At 45.5% G+C, this 19,728-nt stretch overlaps 1 protein-coding gene across 1 annotated transcript in view; it reads left to right on the top strand.

Moving 5' to 3' along the window:
- LOC119972241 (leucine-rich glioma-inactivated protein 1-like) overlaps positions 1 to 19,222 on the top strand; it is a 59,742-nt gene extending 40,520 nt beyond the window's left edge. Inside the window, exons 5-8 of the mRNA XM_038808633.1 lie at positions 1,238 to 1,309; positions 14,236 to 14,405; positions 14,496 to 14,660; positions 18,021 to 19,222. Coding sequence (XP_038664561.1) covers positions 1,238 to 1,309; positions 14,236 to 14,405; positions 14,496 to 14,660; positions 18,021 to 18,841 — 1,228 coding nt within the window. The 3' untranslated portion in view covers positions 18,842 to 19,222. The remainder of the gene's footprint in view (positions 1 to 1,237; positions 1,310 to 14,235; positions 14,406 to 14,495; positions 14,661 to 18,020) is intronic.
- The last annotated feature ends 506 nt before the right edge of the window (positions 19,223 to 19,728 follow it).

The raw sequence follows: 19,728 nt of genomic DNA, 5'->3' as shown, positions 1-19,728 counted from the left end.
GAGGTGAGGCGAGAATGTGTTTCATGGTGGCATCATACCGGAGTTGGCGTAAATAGTGGAGGACGTTCTTTGAATGTGGAGGCTGGTGGTGTGGAAAGTAAGGACAAAGAGGAACCTGTCATGGTTGTGTGAGGGAGGGGAGAGGATGAGGGCTAAAGTTTGGGAAATGGCCGAAGTCCCGCCGCTGACAGGCCAATCCCGCCGACATGGTTTAAACCACCTCTGTGCCGGCGGGATTGGTGGCGTGAGCGGGTCCCCGGGGTCCTGGGGTTTCGCGGAACGATTGGACCCGGGGGGGGTGCCCCCACGGTGGCCTGGCCCGCGATCAGGGCCCACCGATCGGCGAGCGGGCCTGTGCCGTGGGAGCATTCTTTTTCTTCCGCCGCCGCCACGGCCTCTACCATGGCGGAGGCGGAAGAGACCCCCTCCACCGCGCATGCGCCGGTGGTGACTTCAGCGGCCGCTGATGCCCCGGCGCATGCGCGGACTCACGGCGACCGGCGAAGGCCTTTCGGCCAGCCCCGACGCTGGCCGGCGGACGTCAAAAGCCATTGGCGCCGGTTTTTGCGCCAGTCGGCATAGCTGGAGCCACTCCGGCGCGTGCCTAGCCCCTAAAGGTACGGAGAATTCGCACCTTTGGGGAGGCCCGATGCCGGAGTGGTTGACGCCACTCAGCTACGCCGGGACCCCCCCGCCGGGTAGGGGAGAATTTTGCCCATGGAATGTCGCCAACAGCACAAGTTCAATTCCTGTACCAGCTGAGGTTACTCATGAAGGCTCAACCTTGCCTCTCGCCTGAGGTGTGGGATCTTCAGGTTAAATCAATCACCAGTCAGCTCTCAAAGGGCAGAGCAGCCTACGGTCATCTAACAACATTACTTATTTACAACCAAGTACAATAAATTTATCATGTTACCTGTACTTTAAAAGTGAGTCTCTCTGATTTGCACCCATGAAATTCAAATTCATACGATGGTATTGTTATCAGATAAGTAGGGCAGTAGGGTTAAAACCAAAGTGACTATGGATTAACATTTGGTCAATACGTGTTCATTTGGAGCAGGATCAGCTCTTATAAGAGGTTGCTTTGAAGTTGGCTCCTTTGTCATGTATATAAAACTGGGATCCTAGTTGCACACTCGTCTTGAGCTTGTCAGATAGTCCACCACAGTTTATAACCAAATATGGTGTTCAAATAACTCGCATTAACATTATTTCTCCATTTTTGTTTTGACAGAAGCTTGGCAAATAACAACCTTAAGGCACTTCCAAAGGATGTATTCAAAGGGCTGGATGCCTTGACTAACGTGTAAGAATGATTTGTAAATATGATTGTTTGTGCTGCTGCTATAATGGCATTGCGAGCATATATGTTAAGTAACACACCACAATACTTTAAAAGGCCCTCTGGGGTCACTGTCTGTGGGGAGTCTGCATGTTTTCCCCGTGTCTGCGTGGTTCCCTCCAGGTTTCCTCCCCCAGGTCCCGAAACACATGCTGTTAGGTGAATTGGATATTCTGAACTCTCTCTGTGTGTAGCCGAAGAGGCGCCAGAGTGTGGCGACTAGGGAATTTTCACAGTAACTTCATTGCAGTGTTAATGTAAGCCTACTCCTGACACTAATAAAAATTATTATTAATCGATGGCACGGTGGCACAGTGGTTAGCACTGCTGCCTCACAGCGCCAGGGACCCGGGTTCCATTACGGTCTTGGGTGATTGTGTGGAGTTTGCACGTTCTCCCCGTGTCTGCATGGGTTTTGTCCGGATGCTCCGGTTTCCTCCCATAGTCCAAAGATGTGCAGGTTAGGTGGACTAGCCATCCAAAATTGCCCCTTAGTTGTCCAGGGATGTGCAGGTTAGATTAAAGGCTAAAAGAAAAGCCGAGTGGGCAGGTAAGTGGGCGGAACAAAATGGGGGCGGCAAGGTGATACAATGGTTAGCACTGCTGCCTCACAGCTCCAGGGACCTGGGTTCAATTCTGGCCTCAGGTGACTGTGTGGAGTCTGCACTTTCTCCCCGTGTCTGCGTGGGTTTCCTCTGGGTGCTCCGGTTTTCTTCCACTGTCCAAAGATGTGCAGGTTAGGTGGATTGGCCATGCTAAATTGCCCCTTAGTGACCAAAAAGTGAGGTGGGGTTATGGGGATAAGTGGAGGCGTGGGCTTAAGTAGGGTGTTCTTTCAGTGGGTCAGTGCAGAGCCGATGGGCCGAATGGCCTTCTTCTGCACTGTAAATTTCATGATCTATGATTATTATTACATATCAGAATTTCTGATACAATGGGGGGGGGGGGGTGGGGGTAGCACAAAATGGCCGCTCCAAATTGGCTGCCCATGTTACACCCGACCTGATGCGCTGTCCAATGTGTGAAACCAGCTGTAAATCGATCAATTTTCACTGCCCTCCTTCCACCTGCCATCATTTGTAGAATGACTGCTGAATCCATGATATTGTGCGTTTTGAGCATTTAAGAGGAGTGCAGTATTCTGGGAGCATAAACACGCTGGTAAATGATCAGTGCACAGTTGTTTATACTATTTCACTGGGTTCAGTGAAATAGTATAAACAGTGAAAGATCAGGAGAACCCCTGTGAATTTGACTACAACATGTTTCTGTTTTGCTTCCACTGAGCACTGATCTCTGTTTTCCTATTAACGCATTCTGCAATGCTACCTTTGTCACTACTAACACTAAGAAGTCTGACAACACCAAGTTAAAATCCGACAGATTTGTTTGGAATCACTAGCTTTCGGAGCACAGCTGTTATGGGCCAGGGTTTAGAGAACCCCAAAGTGTATCTTTTTCTTCTCTCTCTCTTTGTCTTTCTTTTTCCTCTCTTTCGTACTTTACAAGTGCAACAGGTGATTAAGAAGGCAAATGGAATTTTGTCCTTCATTGCTAGAGGGATGGAGTTTAAGACTAGGGAGGTTATGTTGCAATTGTATGAGGTGTTAGTGCGGCCACACCTGGAGTATTGTGTTCAGTTTTGGTCTCCTTACTTGAGAAAGGACGTACTGGCGCTGGAGGGTGTGCAGAGGAGATTCACTAGGTTAATCCCAGAGCTGAAGGGGTTGGATTATGAGGAGAGGTTGAGTAGACTGGGACTGTACTCGTTGGAATTTAGAAGGATGAGGGGGGATCTTATAGAAACATTTAAAATTATGAAGGGAATAGATAGGATAGATGCGGGCAGGTTGTTTCCACTGGCGGGTGACAGCAGAACTAGGGGGCATAGCCTCAAAATAAGGGGAAGTAGATTTAGGACTGAGTTTAGGAGGAACTTCTTCACCCAAAGGGTTGTGAATCTATGGAATTCCTTGCCCAGTGAAGCAGTTGAGGCTCCTTCATTACATGTTTTTAAGGTAAAGATAGATAGTTTTTTGAAGAATAAAGGGATTAAGGGTTATGGTGTTCGGGCCGGAAAGTGGAGCTGAGTCCACAAAAGATCAGCCATGATCTAATTGAATGGCGGAGCAGGCTCGAGGGGCCAGATGGCCTACTCCTGCTCCTAGTTCTTATGTTCTTATGTTCTTATGTATTCAAGCTGCTTTAATTCTTTCTCATGTTCCATTTGTTTAATTTGTAACTGAATTTTTGCCATTTCCAATGAGTCAAATTGAATCTCAGACAACTTTAAATGCTTAGCCACCGCCATAATTACCTCATCTTTTCGCATTTTGTCAGGTAATGTTAACTGCAATGTTTTTGCCAAATCTAACAGTCTGCTTTTAGTCTCTGTCCGTAAGGTACTGTGTGTGACCGTCTCCACCCCCAAAAACCTCTGAGCCTCTGAAAGAGCCATTGTCCACAACACACTCCCTACTTAAACTAGAATACCACACCTGAAAAGCAACCACAATATGCTCACCCCTCACTATCTTTAAGTGCACTAAGCCAATCCAATAGATAGACTTTTATCCCCTCCGAGCCCCCAATTTGTAATGGGCCAGGATTTAGAGAACCCCAAAGTGTATCATGGAGTTCACCTGACCGACAACTTTTAATAGATTGTGGTATGGGAGCACGCAGCCCACTCTGGGCCCACCCTAAAGGTGTGGTACAGCAGAAATGGAAAACGTTTTTTTAAATGCAAAGCAATGTTTATTCTATGAACTCAAGTTAACCTTTTTAAAACATACAGTGAATATCTTAGCAACCATTAATTCAAATGCAACCCCCAAAGAATACAACACTAAATAATCCTTAAACTGTCCTTTTGACATCCATAAGACTTAAAAAAAAACTTTAAATAGAAGGACATCATGTTAAAGTCACTACTGAGAGCAGTTATTAGTTTTAAATCACCAAAGGATTGATTTAGTCTTTAGATTACAGAGAGAGAGACTAATACCCCTTCTGGCTGTGACTGCAGCTATCCAGCTCTGAAAACGAAACTATAACACACCTTGCAGCAAACAGCCTAAAACAAAAGTAAAAAGCTGACAGACAGCCCAGCTCCACCCACACTCTGACATCACTGATAAACACCCATTTCTTAAAGGTACATTTCTTAAACACCTATTTCTTTTTTTTTTATAAATTTAGAGTGCCCAATTCATTTTTTCCAATTAAGGGGATCTTTGGGTTGTGGGGGCGAAACCCACGCAGACACGGGGAGAACGTGCAAACTCCACACGGACAGTGACCCAGAGCCGGGATCGAACCTGGGAGCTCGGCGCCGTGAGGCAGCAGGGCTAACCCACTGTGCCACCGTGCTGCCCTTAAACACCTATTTCTTAAAGGTACTCTCACATGACACAGCTCCTTTGAAGGAGCTGTGCTCCGAAAGCTAGTGATTTGAAACAAACCTGTTGGACTTTAACCTGCCGTTGTACCACTTCTTTCTGTGCTCACCCCAGTCCAACGCTGGCATCTCCACATCATGACAATTTACACTCTTCAGTCCCAAATGGCACTAACCATGCCCACGACATCTTTGTCAATCTTTCCTTAACTCTGATCTATCACTGACTTTCCATCATGCCCCATCCACGTCTTCAAGTCTATAATTCATCATGTTTCTATCCCTTTTCAGTTCTGTAGAAGGGTCATATGGAGTTGGAACATCAACTCTGTTTCTCTCTCCACAGATGCTGCCAGGCCTGCTGAGTTTATCCACCACTTTCTGTTTTTATGTTTCAGATAAATTTGAGTCTGTAATATAAAGGTCTGGCTATAACATGTGGTATGTGAATAAAAACAACACAGTAAACACAGTCAATGTACACTCCCAACACAAAGCCCCATTGGATGGTAGAATATCCATGATGTTTTCCTGATCTGCCAGATTATGTTCAGTGCAAGATCAGCAGGACCCACGCAGAAATTGAATAAACAACCATTTATGCCATTTTACTGTGTTTTGTGCCAATTTCCTTCCACGGTTTTGGTAGGGGATTGGGAGAGGTCATACAGGCGCTGATTGGACAAAAGTGATTGAAGGTCAGTATTTTCCTATCTCCAAAAGCGATTGTACATTATTTTGTTCTTCTTAATTGATGTCATACAAGACTTTTTGTCCATGGAGGTAATTTTACTCTGCCCATCTGGCTGAGTCTGACAGGATGATCAACCACTCACTGTATGCCCAATCTGACTTTGCTTTCGCTGAAAGACACCTAATCTTTCCTGGGCCTCTGAGACAGGAAAGGGCACAGTAGGGTTGGTCAGGTGCAGCTTGCCTCTGTTCCACATGTTTTAGATGAGGTCCTTGTTCCTGGAAATTACCAGTTATAGTTGTGACTGTCCGATACCGTCAGCTACCTTCCATTGTGCTGTGGTAGGTATATTAGGGCCCCCCTGACTATATGAATTGGAAGATGTGCTACTTCCGCTCGATTGCTTATATCCAATGTGTGGTGCCGGCAGAAGAGCCTCATCAACAGGGTGCTATCCCCAATCTGCGGGCTATGCGTTGGACCTTGGGACTTTGCTGCATTGCATTTTTTGACCATTTTTTGATTATCACTGGCTGACATTGGAGATTCCATCTTGTGCTTGCTCTTCACCGGCATTTGCAGGTGTGAGTAGGCAGCTAGATGCCCCTAATTTCCTGTTGTGCAACTTGAATCTCTGAGGTAGTAAGTCCCTTATTAATTTAGATTGAATCAAGGTAGTCTCACCAGTCGCTTTGTGAAGCGATGTGGTGTCTCTGTACTGTTCCTGATTGCAGTGTACACACAGGAAGCTTCCTAGACTTCTCTCGACATTCATAATAGCTTGTCCTGGTTTAGCACATTATTCCTTCTATGCTACAGCTCAAATTAAATTTGTCCCTGGAGAAGGGTGGAGTGGATAATTTGTCACCCTGTGTCAGCTTTGTGCCCTGTGTGGTGTTAGTTCTGAGGGTGTAAAGAAGAGATTTACTATTTTTAATTCAATCACAGGATATGGGGCAGAACAGTGGTCAGCACTGCTGCCTCACAGTGCCAAGGACCCAGGTTCGATTATGACCTTGGGTGACTGTCTGTGTGGAGTTGTACGTTCTCCTTGTTGTCTGTGTGGGTTTCCTCTGGGTGCTCTGGTTTCCTCCCACAGTCCAAAGATGTGCAGTATAGGTGGGATTACGGGATAGGGCAGGGGAGTGAGCTGAAGTAGGATGCTCTTGGTAGGGTGGGTGCAGACTCGATGGGCCGAAAAGCCTCATCCTGCATTGGAGTGATTCTATGGGTATCGTGGGTAAAGCCAGTAATTATTGCCCATCTCCTGTTGTATTCCAGGCCACTTGTTCAGCCATTCCAGGTGGTAATTAAGAGTGAACCATGCATGAGTGAGCCAGCCAGGAGATGGATTTTAGGTTTTACTATCACCATTACTAGCTTTTTAACTCTCGATTTAATTTAATTGGTTTAATTCAAATTCCACATCTGCTGCTGTGAGATTTGAACTACACATCTCCAGAGCATCAATCCAAGCCTCTGGATTACTATGATGTGGAGATTACTAATCTAGTAACATAGGCCAACACTGCCATATCATTTCAATTGAAATTAGTGTTCTGAAGTCCTCAACTCTCTTTGCCATTAAGCTCTGGTCTCTGGCCAGGAGTTAGGCCTCCTGGGCTCTTAGTTCTAAAGTATTTGGAGAGAGTATTTGGGGAGAGAGTGGTGTTGTAGTATTGTCGCTGGACTAGTAATCCAGTGACCCAGGGTAATGCTCTGGGGACCCGGGTTTGAATCCCATCATGGCAGATGACAAAATTTGAATTCAATAAAAATCTGGAATTAAATGTCCAATGATGACCATGTAACCCATTGTTGATCGTTATCAAAACCCATCTGGTTCACTAATGCCCTTTAGGGAAGGAAATTTGCCATCCCTACCTGGTCTGGCCTACATGGGACTCCAGAACCACAGCAATCTAGTTGACTCTTAACTGCCCCTTCAAGGGCACTTAGCGATGGTCAAAAAAATGCTGGGCCAGCTGGTGATGTCCACATCCCAAGAACAAACAAGTGAATTAGAAAAATTTTGTGTCATCTTTGGTGAACCAAAATTCTAGCCCTTCTTCGTCATGTTTCGCCCTGAGTTTTAGGCCGTGTGGAATTTACAGAGCTGTATGTGTGTCATATGCAAATGGCCATTCCTCAAGGTAGCACGGGCAGCACGGTAGCATGGTGGTTAGCATAAATGCTTCACAGCTCCAGGGTCCCAGGTTCGGTTCCCGGCTGGGTCACTGTCTGTGCGGAGTCTGCACGTCCTCCCCCTGTGTGCGTGGGTTTCCTCCGGGTGCTCCGGTTTCCTCCCACAGTCCAAAGATGTGCGGGTTAGGTGGATTGGCCATGCTAAATTGCCCGTAGTGTCCTAAAAAGGAAGGTTGGGGGGGGAGGGGGGAGGGGGGGGGGGGGGGGGTTGTTGGGTTACGGGTATAGGGTGGATACGTGGGTTTGAGTAGGGTGATCATTGCTCGGCACAACATCGAGGGCCGAAGGGCCTGTTCTGTGCTGTACTGTTCTATGTTCTATGTACTGCTGAGTCTGGTAATCTTCGATCAAGGTGATATAACGTTCTGTTTAGATTCTGCCCTGAGTTTGATTGTTTGGGGGCTGTTGTGGTCGGTAGGCATTCCGAGAGACTGGGAGATATTCTGGGATTGGCAGAGCTGTAACCTTGTTTGTTTACCATGGCGCACGTTGGATTTTCTAGTCCTGAGTGTGCTGCGCAGGTGAACTATTTATTGGGGTTTGGGTAATGCATGCTTGCCGAGGCTTTGCTGTGCTCCACGTGCATTTAATTAGTAGATAGCGTGTGTTATCATCTGCTCACCAGGAGGCAGGCTCGAAGGGAGAGGGTTACAGGTAATTTTTGACGTCCTAAAGCTGGGGAGGATTCAAGTATGAGCAGCCTGCACCAACTTACATCACTGTACAATACTCGGATCTGCTGGGCTTCCTCAATCTCTGTAGCGGAATTGAGATCAGTGAATGGCTGGCTGCCTCTTTTGGATCTCATTACATTCTTTCAAGTTGGACCAGCAGATCCAACTGGTGCATTTTGCACAGAACCTGCTGGCTGATTATTATTGATTCCTATTTTCCACTCGGTCAAGTCCTGGACTTGAACATGCACTGTTTTTTAAGGCTGCAAGTTAATACTCGGCCAATTTGTGATTTGTGGGGTGAAGGATGGTGAATTTAAATAACAAATTGATGGAGCTCCTTGCACATTATGTTGATCTGGACTTAACCTCAGCAGAAGGAAAAGAATTAACAAAGATAAGTCAGGAACACTCGGGCATTTCTCGCATTTCACCGCTGACCTTAAAATCTCCTTTCCTTTGACCCTTTGACTGCAAGTGTAACAATATACTTAATTGCATGTTACTTTAGTGTTACAATTCAGTCAATTAATCTGCTGATCAAGCCTTTCTTTGTGACCTATGTGAAGCTCACTCATATAATCTTTCTGATGATATTGAGAACCACTTGTCCTCCCTCTGTCCAGGACTGCGAGGCATTAGAAAAATAATTTTAGTGTCTGGGCAAATTTAACCTGAGGCCCTAACAACATGGAGGTAAGTGCCTTTGCCGACAGTTGTATCAGTTGTTCTGGAAAATACTATTTTGAAAATAAGTAACTATGATGATGGAAAAAGCAGGAGAGAGCTTTGGGCAATAAACAATTAAAATCCATTGGAAAAAGAAACCAGGAATTCTCCGGCCGTTCATGTCGGTGGGATTCTCTAGCTCCCCGCCCACCCAACTTCCTGCAGGTTTTCCAGTGGCATGTGGTGGCTTCAATGGGAATTCCTGTTCTGTAGACTGGCCAAAGTGAATGATGAAGTACAGAACATCCAGTTTGAATAATTTATCATGGAACAACTGCGTGATAAGATAACTAGGATAATTAAATAATAAACTACTAACACTAATCAACTATGATAGAGCTACTGCAAAATACATCTATCCTCCAGCACGACCGACTCCCAACTCTCAGACTACAGGTTCACGTGGTGGGTTAACACTGCCACCTAGTGGTCAGAGGCCATGCATACTATTTTGCACCAAACATGCTTTATGCATATCATCACAGCGGCAGGGCCCGCCGCGAGTGAAAGGCCCGCCATCGAGAAACATGTGGCTGCGAGGCTGGAGAACACCGCCTCAGATTTGAAGAAGGGATATGTTGAATTCACAATTATTACAACACACAAAGAGGCCATTTGGTCCCTCGCATCTGCACCGACACTCCAAATGAGCAATTCTCCCTCCTTCTCCCTGTAACCCTCCATCCGTCCTTTTCAAACAATCCAATTGCCTTTTGAATGCCTCGATGGAACCAGCCTCCACCACACTCTCAGACAGTTCATTCCACACTTTAACCATCGCTACGTGGAAAGGTTTCTCCTCATGTTGCTTTTGTCTCCTTTGTCAGTTACTTTAAATCTGTGCACTCGCCATCATTTCACGAGTGGGAACAGTTTCTCTCTACTCCCTCCAGACCCCTCAGAATTGAGACACGCTCTTGAATACTCAACATTGCCCAATATCAGCTCATTAACCTTTAAGCAAAATATAATATGGAACATACAGTGCAGAAGGAGGCCATTTGGCCCATCGAGTCTTCACCGACCCACTTAAGCCCTCACTTCCACCCTATCCCCGTAACCCAATAACCCCTCCTATCCTTTTTGGTCACTAAGGGCAATTTAACATGGTCAATTCACCTAACCTGCACATCTTTGGACTGTGGGAGGAAACCAGAGCACCCGGAGGAAACCCATGCAGACACTGGGAGAACGTGCAGACTCCGCACAGACAGTGGCCCAGCGGGGATCGAACCTGGAACCCTGGCGCTGTGAAGCCACAGTGCTAGCCACTTGTGCTACCGTGCTGCCCGTGCTGGGGAAATGTACCCTTATGTTGAGAGTACTTGCTTCAGGTAACTTTCACTGGTTGGAGATTGATATCTGTACTTCTGATTTGACAGGAACTTTGTGCCAATTTATAATAACTTAACACATATCAACATAGTTCCACTTAAATAAAAGTATTTTCTTGAGGGAGTGGAGGTAAGGAGATAGGGCGTTATATTGTGCAGAAGGTTGATTCACTGTTATCACTTTCAGGATTAGGGTTCTACCCCAGCTCAGAGTAATGAGATAAATGGCTTTACTATTCTCAGATCTTAGGTTTATTAATTGAGATCAGCTTAGCTTGGTTAGGGCAGGGGTCAGCAACCTTAGCAACAAGAAGAACCATTAAAAACATTTAGTCAAAAATATCTTAAGAGCTCGCCACGTTGTTACTCAAATATCATCTTAATGACAGCGGGCATTTGATTATCAACAATATTTTAAAGCTTTTTACAAAAAGTTGTTAATCGAATGATTCTTTTTCTCCAGTACAATGTTAATAAAAGTTTGAAAACACAAAACAAGCTATTTAATTCCCGTAAAAATGGCTCAGGAACTGCATTTGTGTCTTTAGAGCCATGGGTTTTAGATCCCTATGATAAAGATTGGTCTCCCACTCTGATACGGGGTGGAAATAAAGTGTGCAATGAGCAAAAAGATTAATCGGCAAGTAAAATAAATGCAAAATACTGCAAATGCTGGAAATCAGAAATGAAAATAGAAAATGCAGGGAAAACTCAGCAGGTCATTGAGTCACACAGCACAGAAACAGGCCCTTCGGCCCACCATGTCTATGCAGACCATCAAATACTATACTTAAGTTTAATTTTTTTTTGTAAAGAGTGTAACTTGTGATCACCACAAAGAGTACCCAATTCTTTTTTTTTCCAATTAAGGGGCAATTTAGCGGAGTCAATTCACCTCTCCTATTTGGGCTGTGGGGGTGAGACCCACACAGGTATGGGGCGAATGTGCAACCTCCACGCGGACAGTGACCCGGGGCTGGGATCGAACCCTTCGGTGCCTGAGACAGCAGTGCTAACCACTATGCTACCATGCTGCCCTCCATCAAGTACTATACTAATCCCATTTACCAGCACTTAGTCCAAAGCCTTCTATGCATTGGTGATTTCATCTTCCAAACCTATAACCTCTACCATCTAGAAGGACAAGAGCAGCAGATACCTGGGAACCTCACCACCTGGAGGTTCCCTTCCAAGTCACTCACCACCCTGACTTGGAAATATATCGCTGTTCCTTCACTGTCGCTGGGTCAATATGCTGGAACCCCCTCTCAACAACACTGTGCGTGTACTTATACCTCAGGGATTGCAGTGGTTCATCACCACCATCTGAAGGACAACGAGGGATGGGCAATTAATGCTGATCTAACCAGTGATGCTCACATTCCGTAAATTAATTAAACAAAAATTAAGTTGTCCAGATCTCCTTAAATGTTGCGAGTGTACCTGCCTCCACCACCCTCTCAGACAGCTCGTTCCATATTTCCCCATCCTCTGCGTGAAAAATATTTCCTCAGGTCTTCTCGACGTAGGTCGATAGAGTGGTCAATAAGGCATACAGCATGCTTGCCTTCATCGGACGGGGTATTGAGTACAAGAGTCGGCAGGTCATTTTACAGTTGTATAGGACTTTGGTTAGGCCACATTTGGAATACTGCGTGCAGTTCTGGTCCCCACATTACCAGAAGGATGTGGATGCTTTAGAGAGGGTGCAGAGGAGGTTCACCAGGGTGTTGCCTGGTATGGAGGGTGCTAGCTATGAAGAAAGGTTGAGTAGATTAGGATTGTTTTTGTTGGAAAGACGGAGGTTGAGGGGGGACCTGATTGAGGTCTACAAAATTGTGAGAGGTATGGACAGGATGGATAGCAACAAGCTTTTTCCAAGCGTGGGGGTGTCAATTACAAGGGGTCACGATTTCAAGGTGAGAGGGGGAAAGCTTAAGGGAGATGTGCGTGGGAAGTTTTCTACGCAGAGGGTGGTGGGTGCCTGAAACGTTTTGCCAGCGGAGGTGGTAGAGGCGGGTACGATAGCATAATTTAAGATGCATCTAGACGGGCGGGGAACAGAGAGAAGTGGATCCTTGGAAAATAGGCGACAGGTTTAGATAAAGGATCTGGATCGGCGCAGGCTGGGAGGGCCGAAGGGCCTGTTCCTGTGCTGTAATTTTCTTTGTTCTTTGTTCTCCAAACCACTTACTCCTCACCTTAAACCTATGTCCTCTGGTCTTTGACACTTCTGCTTTGGGAAAAGATTCTTACCATCTACCCTATCTATGCCTCATAATTTTGTATACCTCTATCAGATCCCCCCTCAGCCTCCTCTGCTCCAGGGAAAACAAAGCCAGTGTATACCGTCTCTCCTAAGATCTTGCACCATCTGTGGAGAGAGAAAGTTTTGAGTTAATGTTTCAAGTCCATATGACGTCTTCAGAGCTCAACAAGTATTTATATTACATACACCCCTTCTATATTTAATATCCTCGAGACAGATTTGGCACGCAGAAAACAAGCTGCTGTTGGTTCACTAGGTTAAACGAGGTGTGAAAATAATAATATTAATAATAATCTTTATTAGTGTCACAAGCAGGCTTACATTATCACTGCAGTAAGGATACTTAGGAATTGCTTATTTGGCTTTCCAATATTTTTAATGGGATGTGGCAAGTTTAATGGTCAAAAAGCTTGGAAAAGTAGCTTACATTTGTTTGAATTATTGGAATTGAATCCCGACAGTGGAGAAGGGGGCCATTCAGCCCATCGGGTCTGCACTAACTCTTCGAAAGAGCACTCGACTCACTCCTGTGTCCACCCTGCCCTATCCCCATAACCTAACCTGCACATTAAGGGGCAATTTAGCACGGCCAATCCACCTAACCTGCACATCTTTGGACTGTGGGAGGAAACCGGAGCACCCGGAGGAAACCCACGCTGACAGCGGGAGAACATACAAACTCCACACAGACAGTGACCCAAGGCCTGATTTGAACCTGGGTCCCTGGCGCTGTGAGGCAGCAGTGCTAACCACTGTAATGCTGTGCCAGAGATACTGCAGTTCTAGGGAGGGATTCTCCGACCCCCCCCGCCGGGCCGGAGAATCGGTGGGGAGTGGAGTGAATCCCGCCCCGACGCCGGCTGCTGGATTCTCCGGCAGCGGTTTTTCGGCGGGGTCGGGAATCGTGTCGCACCGGTCAGGGGCCGTTGGCAGCGGCCCCCTCCCCAGCAATTCTCTGCCCCGCGATAGGCCGAGTGGCCGCCCGTTTTCGGCCAGGCCCGCCGGCGTAAATCAAACTAGGCCCTTACCGGCGGGACCTGGCTCTGCGGGTGGCCTGCGGAGTCCTCGGAGGGGGGGGGGGGGGGGGGGGCTCAGGGCGATCAGGCCCGGGGGGAGTGGGGCATCACGGCCTATCCCGCGATCGGGGCCCACCGATCCATGGGCAGGCCTGTGCCATGGCGGCACTCATTCGCTCCGCGCCGGCCATGGCGGACTGTTACAGCTGCCGGCGTGGAGATGAACCCCCTGCGCATGCGCTGGGATGATGCCAGCATACGCTGGTGCTCCCATGCATGAGCCAACTCGCGCCGGCTGGCGGAGGCCCTTCAGCACCGGTTGGCGTGGTGCCAAGCCCATCGGCGCCGGTTGGCGTAGCGCCAACCCCGCCGGCCTAGCCCCTGAATCCTCCGCACCTACCCCGGCCCGACGCCGGAGTGGTTCTCGCTACTCCTTGACGCCGGTACGGCCCACCCCACCGGATAGCAGAGAATCCCGGCCCTAAGCTTTTAAGCCTTGCATTTTCAAACTGTGTTAAGTACCTATTTTCAATGGATCATTTCTCAACTAGCTTTATGTTTCTTTGCAGAGATCTTAGAGGGAATTCTTTTCATTGTGACTGCAAACTCAAATGGCTAGTGGACTGGTTAAGCAACACAAATGCCACGGTTGATCAGATTGAGTGTGCCAGCCCAGTGGAGTATCAGAATGATAAAATTAACAATCTCTCACTGAAGGAATTCGACTGCATAACCACAGGTGAGAGCAAACCTCTTTTTCAAGATTAAAACGGAAAAATCTAAATCACACCTTAATTAATCCCATTTCCTTTCCTTTTTAATCTTTCAGAATTTGTCCTTGATCAGTCTTTACAGTTTCAATCCCTTTCAATCGAAGCCTTCACCTTCATGAATGATGCCAATGTTGTTATCGCTCAGCCCATCATGGGGAAGTGCAGCTTTTTTGAATGGGATCATGTGGAGATGGTTTTCAGGAACTATGACAACATTATTGGTATGGATAGTCAGTTCCCTGAAACAATAATAGATGTTGACATTGAAATATGCTGTCTGAGCTCCATCAACCCTTTCCCCGATAAAATGCTGACCACTTGCTGGTTCCCATGTTAACTGATAGTGGTAATAGTTCTCCGTCTTCAAGTTTTGTTCATCTTTCTTTCAAGTCTGCCATCGTTGATCCTTTCCTCAAAAAAAAAACAATCCTTGACCCCCCCCCCCCTCCCCCCATTGCCCTTAAAAACTACTACCCTCCCTTTTCCCTCAGGTTTTTGAATGTGTTATATCTCAAATCTCTGACCATTATTGGATCTCCTTGTTTGAACCCTTCCAATCGGGTTTCTAAACATGCCATAGTACGGAAACGTCTCTTATCACAGTCAGAAATTATATCCTAGGTAACTGTGGCAAAAATAAGTTATCCATTTTCATCCTCTTGACCTGTCTGCAGCCTTTGACAAGATTGACCACACCATCCTCTTCCAACGCCTCTCCGCTCCAATCATAGCCAGATCATCACTTGCAATGGCTTCTCTTCCAGCTCCTGCACTATTACCTCTCGTGTTTCCCAAGACTCGATTCCTAACCCCCTTTTATTTCTCATTGACATGCTGCCTCTCAGTGACAGCATCTATAAACACAGGATCAATTTTCCCAGGTATACGGCGGCATGGTGGGGCAGTGGTTAGCACTGCTGCCTCACAGCACTGAGGATCCAGGTCCGATTCCGGCCCTGAGTCACTGTCTGTGTGGAGTTTGCACATTCTCCCCGTGTCTGCTTGGATCTCACCCCAACAACCCAAAGATGTGTAGGGTAGGTGGATCGGCTATGCTAAATTGCTCCTTAATTGAAAAAAAAAATTGGGTACTCTAAATGTATTTTAAAAAAACATTTCACAGGTAAGCTGACGACACCTAGCTCTACGTCACTACCTCTCTCTCTCGACTCCTCCAGTGTTGCTGAATGATCAGACTTCCAATTATCCAACTTCCAAAACTGCATGAGAAGAAATTTCCTCCAATTAAATATTGGGAAGACTAATTGTCTTTTATCCATGTGGAAAACTCCATTCCCGAGCAATTGATTCAATCCCTCTCCCTGGTATTAGTCACAACCTTGGTTTCATGTGATGCTGGACCTCCGACTGCATATCCATGCCATCACGAATACTGCCTATTTCCATCTCCATACCATCGTCTGACTCGATCTGCCCTTCCAGCTCATTTGGTGAGCCCCAACCATACCTTTATTAGGTCTCGGCTATCTATTCTAATAAACGCTTTGTTCCGTCTCCCAAATTCTACCCTCTGCAAACGTGAGGTCATCCAACACATAAGAACATAATGAATAGGAGATGGAGTAGCCATTTAGCCCTTTGGGAGTACTCTGTCATTCAATAAGATCCTGGCTGAACTTCTACCTGAACTCTGCCTTCCAGCACAAGCTTAATTCCCTAAGTAGCAAAATGTCTATTGCCCTCTGTGTTGAACGTAGTCACAGTTCGCCAGGGCAGAGATTTCCAAAGATTCACAATCTTTTGAATAAATAAATTGGAATCATAGAATCATTGAATGGCACAGAAAGAGGCTACTTGGCCCATCCTGTCTGCGCCAGCCGAAAACTGAGCCTCTCTGCCTAATTCTATTTTTCAGTACCTGCTCAGTAGCTCTGCACAGTATGGCACTTTCGGTCCATGTCAAGACACCTTTTCCAATGAATTGAGGGTTTCTGCCTTGACTACCCTTTGAGTCAGTGAACTACAGACTCCTATAACTCTGGGCGAGAAACCTTTTCCTCATCTCCCCTCTAACCCTTCTAGCAATCATTTTAAATCTATGCCTCCTAGTCACTGACCTCTCTGCTGAGGTAAATAGGTCCTTCCCATCCACTCTATCCAGGAATTTTGTCCATCTCAATCCAATCTCCCCTCAGCCTCCTCTGTTCCAAGGAGAACAACACCAGCCTATCCAATCTTTCCTCATTGCTTTCCAGTCTTTCCAATCCGGACAAGATCCTTGTAAATCTCCCCTTTCTTCTCAACTCAGTCCTCAATGGCCAACCTCTTATACTAGGACAGCGACTTCTATTCTTGATTCCGCCGCCAATAGAAAATTATTTTCCTCTTCTATCCTGTCAACTCCTGAGGAATTTTACATGTTACAATTACATCACCTCTCATTACATCACCTCTCATTCTCCTACTGTCGAGCGGATATCGATCTAAACTACCAATCTCCACATAGGTCAATCCCCTCATCCAAGGAACAGGTCTGTACACTCTTTCTAGGGCAAGGACCAGAAATATGGAGTCCAGAATTGCACACAGTACTCCAGGTGTGGCCTTAGTAACGCCCTGTATAATTGCAGTAATATTTCTTTACTCTTATATGGTAATCCGTTTTAACAAAAGCTAACATATTATTTGCTTTCTTAATTTGCTTGTTGTACCTGCATGCTAACCTACCTTGATTCATGAACGGGTACGTGTACAAACCCCTTACTCATCAATCCCTTTCACCCATTATCCTTGTGTTCTCTGTGAGAGTTAATGGCTTCCCATTAACCAAAGTTATTTTAAAATCCTCATCCTTGTTTTCAAACCCTGCCATTGCCTCACCCATTCCTTATCTCCGTAATCTTCTCCAGCCCTATGTTCCCTCTAGGATACTTGAGTTCCTCTAATTCCAGGCTCCTGAGCATCCTCAGTTTTAATCATTCCACCGTTGGCAGCTGTGGTTTCAGCTGCCTGGACCCTAACGTCTGAGATTCCTTTCCTAAACATCGCTCTTCAAAACCTACCTTTTTGACCAACATTTTTGGTTATCTGCCCCAGTATTTGCTTAGGCGACTAAAATGTTGCATTATAACACACCTGTGTAGCATCTTGGGTCACTTTATTATGCTAGAGGTGGTATATCAATACAAGTTGCTGTTGGAACTTGTCCAGTTTTTAGGCTTGTTGGTTTGAGATCTCCAGCTTTGGCTTCTCGCTCATCTCTGATTATAGAGGCCAAGCCCTCAATTTTAAAAAGTTTCTCCCTGTTCCTCTCTGCTTCTCCATTTCTTTTAAGATAATCTTAAAACCTGCCTCTTCGACCAAGTTTTGGTCCCAATAGCTCTTAATGTGGCTTGGCATAAAGTTTAGATTTAACACCCCTGGGAAATTTTACTGCTTTGAAGTTGTTGTTGATATAATTATTAAAATGTTTCCCCTCTAGATCTCGCCCCAGGACCCTACTCCAATATCCTTATTCCAACTTTGGACCTGATAAAAAATAACAGCCATAACCACGATAATAGTGTTAGGTTCGGTTTCCTCTGCACATTAATCACGGACATTCCTTCTCCTGCTTGTAGGCAACTCGATTGTGTTCTGCAAACCATTGATCATCGATGCTCAGCTGTTTATCATTGTGGCCCAGTTGTTTGGTGGCTCCCACATCTACAAAAGGGATGGTTTTTCCAACAAGTTCATCAAGATGCAAGATGTGGACAACTTTAAAATCAGAAAACCCAATGACATTGAGACATTTGAAATAGAAGGCGAGTGGTACTTTATAATTGCTGACACATCCAAGGCTGGGTCCACCACCGTGTACAAATGGAACGGCAATGGATTCTACTCCCATCAGAGCCTGCATTCCTGGTTCAGGGACACAGATGTGGAGTACCTCGAAATAGCAAACAAGCCACATTTGATCCTGTCAAGTAGCTCCCAACGCCCTGTCATCTTCCAGTGGAGTAAAAGCCAGAAGCAGTTTGTATGGCGCACCGATATCCCAGACATGGAGGATGTGTACTCAGTGAAACATTTTGTCATCAATGATGATCTCTACATTTGCCTGACCAGATTCATAGGTGACTCCAAAATGATGAAATGGGAGAACTCCAGGTTTGTGGTCAAACAGTCCTTTCCATCCCGTGGTGCCATGGTTTTCCAACCTCTCAGAATAAACAGCTGGCAGTACGCCATTCTCGGCAGCGACTACTCCTTCACCCAGATCTACCGCTGGGAAAGCAACAAAGAGAAATTTGTAAAATTCCAAGAACTAAACATCCAGGCTCCGCGATCATTTACATTTGTGGTGACAGACCATCGTGAGTTCATGTTCAGCTCAAGCTTCAAGGGGAACACACAAATATACAAACATATCACCATTGATTTGAGCACAATATGAGAAAACATTCAAATGTGTTTAAGGATCAGTAAAATGACATCCTAAAAGTAGCTTTGGGTAATAATATTTACATGGACGTGATAATGAAACGTATGCATCATGATTTATCATTGTTCTGCGATGAATGCTATCAGGTTCCGGTGTACTGGGAAAAATATTTCTATTCCTAGTGTTCATTTTCCCTATTTTTGATCACATTACACATAGTGGTTTCTGAACTTTTACCATGACATGGTGAGCAATTAACTGTTGTATTTTGCCGATGCAAGCTGTAAATATTTATGTAATCACATCTGTTACTAGAGCAAATATTGAGGTGTACATTTCCATTTATTTATTCTACTCAGTGAACAATCTTCCAAATAAAATCTTTACATTTTTGTGCGGTCTTTAACAAAGATTATTTCAGAACAGTTAACTCCTCTTTACGAATGTGAGAACTATTTAGTGCAAGATTTTGATTGCTCTTCTTTATATTCAAATAAATATGCTTCTTTCTCGAGGAATACTTTCATGGCTTTGCTGGAAGCAGCAAACAGTTAATGATGAGCATATTTGCCACTCCTCCACACAGACATCTCCCTCCTTAATTTATATTAAATATGAGAAACATTTGTTTAAACCTTTGTTTCAATCTATTAATGTATTTTAGTTGTGCTACGTAGAATTAAATAATCACAATTAAGTCCGAAAGTAATATGTTGATACCTGTCCAGCAGTAGCCAGGGAATCCACTGCAATGGCTTCTCTTTGTGTTGTTGCGATCCCAGTTGATGTTACAGCTGGACGGGAAGATCCCAGAATGGACCCATGCTCAAAAGGCCGTAAATTTATTTTCTTTGAATAAAATGTAGAGGAACAGAGTCCCAGGACCGCTAATTAGTTTT

This window comes from Scyliorhinus canicula, chromosome 10, assembly GCF_902713615.1.
Source record: "Scyliorhinus canicula chromosome 10, sScyCan1.1, whole genome shotgun sequence".
NCBI classification, from domain to species: Eukaryota; Metazoa; Chordata; class Chondrichthyes; order Carcharhiniformes; family Scyliorhinidae; genus Scyliorhinus; species Scyliorhinus canicula.
This window is presented reverse-complemented; position numbering and strand designations above follow the sequence as displayed.